We start from the raw sequence: 10,955 nt of genomic DNA, 5'->3' as shown, positions 1-10,955 counted from the left end.
ACTGCATCCTCTGCCCGCTCCATGTGTACGAAGGCATAATCTTTCACAATGTCACATTCGATGACGGGACCATACTCCTCGAACTTGGCTCGAAGCTCTTGGTTGGTACAAGTGGGGCTGATGTTACCCACGTGTAACTTGGTTGAAGCTTTGCTCTTATTCTTGCTGGCTTCCACGTTGATGTTCACCCCATGAAGCTTGTAATGGTGCAGGTTGCGTATGGCATCCTCGGCTGCTGTCTTGTCTTCTATGTGCACAAAGCCGTAGTTCTTAATGATGTCACATTCCAGCACCTTCCCATACTGCTCGAAAAGAGAGCGGATCTCCTGCTCTGTGGCCTCCCGGGGCAGGTTTCCGATGAACAGCTTCACCATCCTGACAAGAGCCTGGGCGAGAAAAACAAGATTTCAAAAGTCAGGGGTGTGGGGGGAAATTTTGGGGCACTGCAGCATTTTCGTCTACTCCTCCAAAGTTCTTACGCCTTAAGGACCCTCACATAGACATTTGCTATTCTTCCTCAATAGAGGGAGAGCGGTTTGTTCTTGAGGAGTGCGAGCTATGTGTGACATGCAAACAGCAGGTCGAGGGTCAGCATGCATAGAGCAGTCTATCATCTCCGTGAAATGGAGCGTAAATACCAGAATTAGCTGTTCCATGTCTTAAAATGAGGAAAGAGAAACGCCCAAGCAAAAGCAAGGAACATCTATCGCAGCGCGCCTGCTAATAAGGTTTTGGAGGGAAATCTATGTGCCTCTCCTACGTGCGCTAGCACCTTTCAAGATACCCTAAAAAGAAAGAAGTCCCCTTTCCCCCAAACCGGGACCAATTACCCGTCTCCCAGCGGCCCACCCTCCAGCTCCTTCGCCCCAACAAAGGCTCGACCCGACCCCTGCCCCGCCTCCTTCCGGAGACCCGGCCCCGCCTCCTCCCGTTGTCTTCCCGGACTTCCCGCAGCAAAATGTGAAAACCAAATCCGGACCACGCTGTCTCCAGGAGGTCTGGCCCAGCCCGCCCCCAGGCTCCCCACATCACACACACAAGAACCTCTCGCACCTCCGGGTGGCGGCGGCGGCAGCGGCTCCCGCGTCAGAGCGAACCCTACAAAATGGCGACAGCCGCTCGAGCCTCGACGCTACCGGGCCCTTTCTCGCGCGCCAGCTCGCGCACGCGTGAGTGCGCACTGCTTCCTCCCGCTTCGCCTCGCGGGATCCAAGTGGCCAATCCTGAAGCTGCATGCAAATGACCGCGCAGCACGGGGGCGGGGCCTGCTGGTGGCGTTGCTGCTCCGCGGAGGCCAGCCCGCCGTCAGCCCCAGCCAGCCAATCACTACCCTGGAAGTGGTCGCTACTCCTGCGTCAGAACAGCTCTGGACGCCACCATTGTCTAGAGAAGTGGAGGCCCGGGGGAGTCACTCGCCATCACAGTGGGTCGCGTTATTGGGCCCTCTGAGGGGGCGGGGTGCTGATGACAAAGGGTAATCTCTCTTGAGTGCCCTAAAAAGGGGCTTTCGTAGCCGGCTGGCCGGCCTCTGTGGCAGCTTGGGGCAACATTTGAGAAATACAGGCGCGCCACATTTTAAGCAAAACTAGGCATTGTTTTGTAGAGCTTTAAACATTAAAGTTTTTATTGCAGACGTGTTATTTATTGGTACGGAAACTGAGAACCAAGGGACAGAAAGATAACCTGGCATTGCTACTCAGGCTACGCTTAGTCATGTTTTGTTTGCTCATGAGTGCCCGTGGGCTGGTTCTCTCTCTCTCATTGTGTGTCCGTCACAGTCCTGGTCTGTGGTGAGCACAATAGAGGAATATTTGGTGGAGAGGCCCAGTGAGGTCCCAGTTTTGGGGTGGGACAGGGTCTCCTCGTCCGCACCAAGCTGGAAATCTACGTAACTGAGTTTCCCAACACACGCGAGCATTCAAAATTCAGCTGTGGTCCAAGGGCACCTCCTGGCGGTAAAAAATTTAGATGGGCCGGGCGCGGTGGCTCACGACTGTAACCCCAGCACTTTGGGAAGCCGAGGCGGGCGGCTCACGAGGTCAGGAATTCAAGACCAGCTTGGCCAACATGGTGAAACCCCCGTCTCTATTAAACATACAAAAATCAGTCGGGCGTGGTGGCGCGCGCCTGTAATCTCAGCTGCTTGGGAGTCTGAGGCAGGAGAATCGTTGGAACCCAGAAGGCGGAGGTTGCGGGGAGCCGAGATCGCACCACTGCACACCAGCCTGCGTGACAGAGCGAGACTCGGTATCAAAAAAAAAAAAAAAAAAAAAGGCTTAGGCGGATTCCCCACTGTCACCTTCCAACAAAGCATAGCAGTTTATGGAGATTGATGAATTGGGTTTATCTCCTAGTAGAGCCTGCCAGACAGATTGTCAGCCACCATTCCCCATTGTAGTGGCTCCATAACGGCTTCTCTAATATTATCAGGCACACATTCCCCAGGCTGCCCTCTTCCACCCCAGCTACTTGAATATGTTCTTTCCCTGAGTTCTTTTTGTTTCTCAGCCATTTCAGAAGAGGCACTGTCCTTCCAATTTTATTTAATTTTTTTATTTAATTTTTTAAAAGACAGAGTCTTGCTGTATCACCCAGGCTGGAGGGCAGTGGGGAGATCTCAGCTTACGGTAACATGTGCCTCCCAGGTTCAAGCCGTTTTCCTGCCTCAGCCTCCCAAGTAGCTGGGACTATAGGCATGCACCACCACACCTGGCTGACTTGTATTTTTTGTAGAGACAGGGTTCCACCATGTTGGCCAGGCAGGTGTCGAACTCCTGACCTCAAGCGATCCACCTGCCTTGGCATCTCACAGTGCTGGGATTACAGGTGTGAGCCACTGTGCCTGGCCCTTAACTATTTTTTTTTTTTTTTTTTTGGGATGGAGTTTTGCTCTTGTTACCCAGGCTGGAGTGCAATGGCGCGATCTCAGCTCACCGCAACCTCCGCCTCCCAGGTTCAGGCAATTCTCCTGCCCCAGCCTCCTGAGTCGCTGGGATTACAGGCATGCGCCACCATGCCCAGCTAATTTTTTGTATTTTCAGTAGAGACGGGGTTTCACCATTTTGACCAGGATGGTCTCGATCTCTTGACCTCGTGATCCACCCGCCTCGGCCTCCCACAGTGCTGGGATTACAGGCTTGAGCCACCGAGCCCGGCCTCTTAACTATTATTTTTGAGTCAGAGTGTCACTTTGTCACCCATGCTGGAGTGCAGTGACACCATTATGGCTCACTGTAGCCTCGACTTCCTGGGCGCAAGTAATCCTTCCACCTCAGCCTCTGGAGCAGCTGGCATCACCGGCAAGGGCCACCACATCCAGCTACTTTTTAAAATTTCGTTGTAGAGATGGGGGTGTCTCATTATGTTGCCAGACTGGTTTCAAACTTCTGGGCTCAAGATGTTTCCACTTTAGCCTCACAAAATGCTGAGATTACAGGTGTGAGCCACTGCACCTGGCTTACTATGTGTTTCTGATTTAAAATAGCACTATCCTATATTAATATCATCTAATGTTTATGCTCAAATTTCTCCTGGATTGTTACAAATGTGTTTTTACAGTTTATTTCTTCTAATCTGGACTTAAACATGGTACATTTGCATAAATTATGTAAATAGTGTTTTTTGAGTTGTATAGCTCATTGTGCCTTACTGTTTTTCCACTAAGGGCTATGTTGCTTCATGATAGCTAACTAGTGAGTAACGCAGTACTCCGTGGTGTACAATCACATATTGTACCTGTTCATCTCTGGGCATAGGGCGCTCAGGTTGCTTCCAGCCCTCTGTCATTATAAATAAGGCTGTGGCCAGGCGCGGTGGCTCATGCCTGTAATCCCAGCACTTTGGGAGGTAGAGGTGGGCAGATCATGTGGTCAGGAGTTTGAGATGAGCCTGGCCAACATGGTGAAACCTGGTCTCTACTAAAAATACAAAAATTAGCCGGGCATGGTGGAGGGCACCTTGTAACCCCAGCTACGCAGGAGGCTGAGGCAGGAGAATCGCTTGAACCTGAGAGGTGGAGGATACAGTGAGCCGAGACCATGCCATTGCACCCCATCCTGGGTGACAGAGAGATAATCCGTCTCAAAATAAATAAGTAAATAGACAAGGCTCCAATGAACATGCTTAACTATGTGCCCTAATTCTGTTTGAGAATTTGGGGGGATATAAACCCAGAGGCGGATTGCTGGGTCATAGAGGATATCTAGAACGCATCTGTCTAGGCCGGGTGCTATGGCTAACACCAGTAATCCCAGCACTTTGGGATGCCAAGGTGGGAGGATCACAAGGTCGGGAGCTCCAGACCATCCTGGCCAACATGATGAAATCCTGGTGTGGTGGCATGCGCCTGTAGTCCCAGATACTCAGGAGGCTGAGGCAGGAGAATCACTTGAACCTAGGGGGCAGAGGTTGCAGTGAGCTGAAACCACGCCATTGCATTCCAGCTGGAGTGACAGAGACTCTTTCAAGAAAAAAAAAAAAAGAAAGAAAAAAAAGAAAAGAAAAGAAACCTATCTAAGTAGCACAAATTGTTCTCTGGAAAAGCCACACCAGCATACTCTTCCACCTGCAGTACATGAGGGGCCTTGTATCTCTACATCCCTGCCAATGATTGACATATCCACTTTTCTAATTTTTGTCAGTCTAATAGATATAAAGTGATATTTCATTGTTGCTTTAATTTGTATTTCTCTGGTCACTAATGATTTTAAGCATCACTTCTTGTTCTTGTCTCTCTCTTTTTTTTTTTTTGAGATGGAGTCTTTTGTGATCTCAGCTCATTGCAACCTCCAGTTCCTGAGTTCAGGCAATTCTTCTGTCTCAGCCTCCTGAGTAGCTGGGATTACAGGAGCGCGTCACCATGCTTGGCTAATTTTTGTATTTTTAGTAGAGACAGGGTTTCACCATACTGGTCAGGCTGGTCTCGAACTCTTGACTTTAGGTGATCCACCCACCTTGGCCTCCCAAATTGCTGGGGTTACTTACAGGTGTGAGCCACCACACCTGACGTTTTTTTTTTTTTTTTTTTAGAAAAGGTCTTGGCTGGAGTGCAGTGACACAATCATAGCTTACTGCAGCCTTGAGCTCCTGGGCTCAAATGATCCTCCTGCTTCAGAATGCTGAAGCCCGCAGCCCCCAGCCTCCCAAGTAGCTAGGATTACATGCCCAGCTAATTTTTTTGTTTGTTTGTTTTTGGTAGAGATGAGGTCTCACTATGTTGCCTCGGCTAGTTGTACACCTAGCCCCAAGTGATCCTCCCACTTTAGCCTTCCAGTATACTAGGGTTACAGGTGGCCTCTTGAATTTTCAAGTTTGTGCTTCTGTAAATTTCCTGTTCATATCTTTTGCTCATTGTTGTTTTCAGGTTGCAGGGTCCTTTTTGTTGTTGATTTTTAGGGCTTTTTTGTATATTCTAGATATTAATCTCTTACTGGTCTCAAGTATCATATCTCATTCCACTAATTATTAACTTTGTCCATGGTGTCCCTCATTGAACAGAAATCCTTATTTTTTGGGCAATGAAATTAATTTCTATCTTAAAGCTGTGCTTTTGAATTTTTTTTTTTTTTTTTTGAATAGCCTGTTGCCCAGGAGTGCAGTGGGGTGTGATCATGGCTCACTACAGCCTTGACTTCTGGGGCTCAAGCAATCCTTCCTCTTCAGCCTCCTAAGTAGCTGGAACTACAGGTGGGTGCCACTATGCCCGGCTAATTTTAAAAAATTTTTTCTGTAGAAATGGGGTTTTGCTGTGTTGCCTAGGCTAGTCTTGAATTTCTGAGCTTGTGATCTTCCGTCTCACCTCCCAAAGTGCTGGGACTACAGGTATGAGCCACTGTACGTGGCTTGCTTTTGAACTTTTGTATAAGATGTTCCTTTGTAGCCCCCGCTAGTCACAAGATATTATCCAACATTTTATTCTATTATGTTTTTTTCTGAGACGGAGTTTCACTGTTGTCACCTAGGCTGGAGTGCAGTGGCGTGATCTCAGCTCGCTGCAACCTCCACCTCCCGGGTTCAAATGATTCTCCTGCCTCAGCCTCCTGAGTAGCTGGGACTACAGATATGTGCCACCATGCCTGGCTAATTTTTGGATTCTTAGTAGAGACGGGATTTCACCATGTTGGCTAGGCTGGTCTCGAAGTCCTGACCTCAGGTGATCCGCCTGCCTTGGCCTCCCAAAGTGCTGGGACCACAGGCATTAGCCACCTAGCCCAGCCTATTAACATTATGTTTTTTACCTTTTGCATTTAGATCTGGATCTCATTTAGAGCAGTGCTGTCCAATACAAATACAATGTAAGCTACATATATAATTTAAAAATTTCCAGCAAGCACATGAAAAAAGTAAACAAAATAGTTGAAATTCACTTTAATGATACTTTTGAAACCCAATATATCTAAAATATTATTTCAACACATAATTGATATAAACATTAAGATATTTAAAGTTGTTGTCCTCTTCCATGCTTGACATCTGGTGTTTTACAGTCATGGCATACTTGGTTTGGCTACATCTCAGTAGCCACTCATGGCTGGTGGCTGCAGCTTTGGACAGCATAGACCTAAAGTCCACTCTTATAGGTAATGTTAAGTAAGAATGCAAATATATTTTTCTCTACATAATTCTTTTTTTTTTTTTTTGAGACAGGATCTTACTTTATTGCCCAAGCTAGAGTGCAGTGGCATGATCTTGGCTCACTGTAACCTCTGCTTCCCAGGTTCAAGAAGTTCTCCTGCCTCAGTCTCATAAGTAGCTGGGACTACAGGCATGTGCTGCCATGCCTGGCTCATTTTTGTAGAGATGGGGTTTCACCATGTTGCCCAGGCTGGTCTTGAACTCATGAGCTCAAGTGACCCACTCACCTCAGCTTCCCAAAGCCCTGGGATTACAGGTGTGAGCCACCATGCCCGGCCATCTCTCTCCATTGATTTGTGGTGCCCGCATTCATTGTATTTTTGTGTCTAACTTGTCTCATATCCCTCACCACCCCATTCCATCCTGTTGTCTTTCCTGGAGCTTTTTTTCTTTTTCCTTTCTGCTCACAACCGACGGTGTTTTCTGACTTACTTCCTGACCCTAGGCTTACCTTCTTCTATGTTCTGTCCTTAAGTAATCATGCTATAAAGTGCTTCAGCTGCCTCACGTATGCAGGTGCTGCTTGGAGCCTTCAGTCTCACCTCTGTTCACAATGCCTGCCTTCTGCGAGACTGCTTCAACTGGCTGCCCTGTTTACATGTCACGTTAAAATGATCATTTCTCCATTAATTTCTCCATATACATTTCTAACATTTCCAATTATTGTTTCCCTTCAACCCCTCAGGCTTGCCACCTCTGAGTGCAAATACCTAGATTCCCCGAGCACCCACCCCAAGGTATGACTGTCTCTTCAAACAGTGGAGATTTTACAGGTGTACATGAAGAGAAGATGCCTGTGTAGTGCTGATGGATTATTCCACTTATTCCCACAACAGACTGTTCTAGGTACATGCATCCACCTGTTGGTTGTGGAACAGTAAATCTACCCATAGTAAGGGGGAGATTACCCTGCAGGTGCTCTGGTCTACCGGGTGTCAAGTTTGGAGCCCACTCTGGGCTGCGCTGGGCCCGCACACCCCCAACTCTGTCATGACTGATGACAGTCAGGCCCGTGGTCAATGACACTAAAGATGGGGCTGCTTTCCTGGCAAAACGGTTGTCTGTGTGTAGAGGAAACATGGAAGAACACAACTTTTCCTGTGGGAGGCCACCAAGGACTGGTCACTTCCATCAACATCTGGAGACAAACCCTGCTCTGAAACCTCCAATTGCCAAGCCAGAGACAAAAGAGAAGCCACCTGCTCCTTTCTAAGTACTTCACCAGATCTGGAAGACAGTCTCAGCTGGGCATGGTGGCTCATGCCTGTAATCCCAACAGTTTGAAAGGCCAAGATGGGAGAATCACTTGGCTCCAGGAGTTTGAGACCAGCCTGGACAACACAGTGAGGCCCCTGTCTGTACAAAAAATAAAAAAAATTAGTCGGGTTTGGTGGCATGTGCCTGTGGTTCAGGCTACTCAGGAGGCTAAGGTGGGAGGATTGCTTGAGCCCCAGAAGTTCAGACTGTGGTAAGCTGTGATTATGCCACTGCACTCCAGCTTGGTGGACAGAGCGAGACTCTTTGTCTTAAAAAAAAATATATATATATATACATATATATATATATTTATATATATTCTCCTCTGTGTGTGTATTTACACACCTGGGCTATAGTCACCTCATGGCTTCCCAGGGTGACTTCATTCTCATTCTGTTGGTCAGTTTATTGGAACCTGCCACTTCTCTGATCCCTGTCTGAGCTTCCTTGATCTACTGGAGAGCAGACGGCAAGTGGGGGCAGTAACCCCCCTGCTGTGTACTCAACTTTCCAACCCTGGGCTGAGCAGCAGCTGAGACTAGCTGGGGGCTGGAACAGTGCTTCCCAGTCTTCCAATCTGAAAACAGTTTAGAGAATCACGAGTGAAGAAAACCGTTCACCAGGCCAGGAGTCACACATTGCTTTTCAACATGAATACTGCTTGTTGACATCATCCCAACCCATGGTGAACTACTTTGGTCTAAAAAGAGGCTTGGCATTGGTCAACCCAGCACACTGGAGGTCACTGTCACAGGGAAACGAGACTGAGTCCGGGAAGCTTGGACTTCAAGAGCTTTGAGTCTTCAAGAGCTTGGAGGCTGGGGCAGAGTGGAAACATGAGATGCAGGAGACCAGAACCAAAGGAGAGGACATGGGCTTGGGCAGAGAGGCTGTGGTCAGGAAAGCAAAAAAACCCAGAGGCAGTGAGAGAAGCTGAGCTGTTTAATCACCTCCTTGGCCAGACTCAAGGCGGTGGCTGTCCCCAAACACACCTTGGAAGCCACTGAGAGCAGCTGGAGATTGAGTGGCAGCTGGAGTCAGAGGGTGGGGGTGGGGAGGGAAGGCTCCTGCACCTCTGAGTGTCATCTGGCACCCCTGCCCCCAGGGCCTGCTTCATCTCTGAGAGGTTCCTGGCTGGTCCCAGGGGCAGGAACCAGAAGGCAGAAGGCTCGTGCCCTCCCTGTGGCGGGAGAATGACCCTGAGGTGGGGCAGCCACTCCCCACATGGCCTATGTTGAGGGTGCACCACTGTCTCCACCGTGGTGAAGGACAGAGGCACAAGGCGGGGGCAAGAAGGGAGAAGTTGGCGGGGGTGGGAGAGGGGGTTGCCTGGGTTCCACCACTGGTCTGGAATTAAACAGCAGAAGAAAAGGGCTGCCCTTGAGAACATGGACTTGTCCCCACTGACAGTTCCTGGTGATGGGCTGACCTTGGCAACAGACCCTAGCAGCAGGCAGTTGTCCTGACAAGAGGGTGGTCCCTGTCGACAGTCTCTGGCAGTTTCCTGAACAGAGGGAGGGAGCTGGCCTGGGACCTTGCCCCGCTGACTACTTGTTCTTCTTGAAGAAGCTGAAGCGTTTTTCTCGCTCTCGTTCTCTGCCGTCCTTGCTGCGGAGCACAACAGGCCCCTCAGCCCCGACAGGTGACACTGGGGGCATGGTCATGGCCCGGGTCATGCCCCGGGGGGCACTGGGCACCACTGGCTCTTCGGGCTCTCCAGAGGCAGAAGATGCAGTGGCAATGGCTGCGTTCACCACCCGTAGCCACGAGCTCATCTCTGCCTGCAGGAGGGAAAAACCCTTGGTCAGCTTCAAGGACGCTGTGCTGGGGTGGCCGCAGTGGACAGCAGGGAAGTGTAAGAGGAGGAAGAGAAAGCGAGCTGTTTCATGCCATTAGGAGAACGCGGCCGGCTTAGACAGGGAGTGCGGCCTGGTGTGGCCATCACACACATCCGGTTAGCATGCTGTCTTACCACAAAGGATGAGACCAGGAAAAAGAGGGAGGACAGGGAAGGAAGGGAAGTCTGCAGCTGGAAGGTTCTGGAATGGCATGGACAGAGAGGATCACAGAGGACAGCTCACCTCATCCTTGGCCTGGAATAAATACTCTTTTCCATCCTGTAAGCTGTTGGGAGAGAGAGGCCACAGGGCAGAGCTGAGATTCCAGGTCTGCCAAGTTGCTGCTGGTGAGTGCACAATCATGACCCAACACTGGGCTGAGGCATCTGGCTGTGGCCCTCAGAGCCAGACCAGACACACTCTGCACATTTTCCAGGCTCCCCAGACTGTGCAGAAGCACATCCTTTCTGACTGGCCACAGAGGTACAGGGAGCTCACTTCTGCCCCAGCCTGGGCCTCCTGCTCCAGCTGCTTGCTGGAGGCAGGGACAGGCCCCTGGAGGTCCTGCCATGTCCCTGCCTTTGGATTTCCCACCCTGGGTAATTTTTCACCTTGATGTCATCAGCCATCAGGACTGGGTCTTGGTTCTCCTGCTCCCTTTGGTGGGGAGACAACCAGAATCCCCCTCTCTCATCTACACAGTCTCCAAGTGGCTGGCCTGGTTACTCCACTCAGGGGCTCCTTATGGGAACACCCCTCCCTCTAGAACTGACTCATGGCTCATCTGTGTTCACTCCCAATGCCCCTCCCCATGCCGAGAGAGCCGTTCCCTGTTCCTACCCCAGCTTGAAGACATGTTTGCGCTTTCGGTAATCAGAGGCGACACTGCCCTGGGCCCTGGCCAGGCTGACAGGCACTTCTCCGTGGTATGGCACTCCCGCACTGGCTGCCTTGGCATCCTTGTAAAACCCAAGGCTCCCACGCCGCAGGACACAGTACACATTCTGCCAGGACCTGCGGGACATGGTGCTGACTGGCCGGCCTTGGTGGCACGTGCCACCTGGGGCCCTCTTGGGTGTCCTAGAACTTCCAGTTCTGCTCCCATCTTTAGGCCCATGGTCTTCACACCCTCTGGTCCTCTCCTAAGGTCCTGCTCTGATCGCAAGTCCTACCCCTTGCCCAGAAGACATACTCTAAAGGGCATCCCTCCCTCTACCTGGGCAGAGG

General features: G+C 50.2%; 2 protein-coding genes across 5 annotated transcripts in view; both read right to left on the bottom strand.

Annotated features, from left to right (window-relative positions):
- LOC116554681 (RNA-binding protein 4B) overlaps window positions 1–1,186 on the bottom strand; it is an 18,608-nt gene extending 17,422 nt beyond the window's left edge. Inside the window, exons 1-2 of the mRNA XM_032282727.1 lie at window positions 1,054–1,186; window positions 3–386 (exon numbers count right to left, since the gene is read on the bottom strand). Coding sequence (XP_032138618.1) covers window positions 3–374 — 372 coding nt within the window. The 5' untranslated portion in view covers window positions 375–386; window positions 1,054–1,186. The remainder of the gene's footprint in view (window positions 1–2; window positions 387–1,053) is intronic.
- Window positions 1,187–8,811: 7,625 nt separating this feature from the next.
- The window catches only part of SPTBN2 (spectrin beta, non-erythrocytic 2), a 44,454-nt gene continuing 42,310 nt past the window's right edge, over window positions 8,812–10,955 (bottom strand). For all 4 annotated transcript variants that reach the window (XM_032282720.1, XM_032282721.1, XM_032282722.1 and 1 more), the window contains 3 exons: window positions 10,569–10,742; window positions 9,972–10,014; window positions 8,812–9,671 (listed from right to left, as the gene is read on the bottom strand). In XM_032282720.1, coding sequence (XP_032138611.1) covers window positions 9,438–9,671; window positions 9,972–10,014; window positions 10,569–10,742 — 451 coding nt within the window. In that variant the 3' untranslated portion in view covers window positions 8,812–9,437. The remainder of the gene's footprint in view (window positions 9,672–9,971; window positions 10,015–10,568; window positions 10,743–10,955) is intronic.

This window comes from Sapajus apella, unplaced genomic scaffold, assembly GCF_009761245.1.
Source record: "Sapajus apella isolate SASKATOON/1434 unplaced genomic scaffold, GSC_monkey_1.0 scaffold14, whole genome shotgun sequence".
NCBI classification, from domain to species: domain Eukaryota; kingdom Metazoa; phylum Chordata; class Mammalia; order Primates; family Cebidae; genus Sapajus; species Sapajus apella.
The sequence above is the reverse complement of the archived record's forward strand: the minus strand, read 5'-3'. Positions and strand labels throughout refer to the sequence as shown.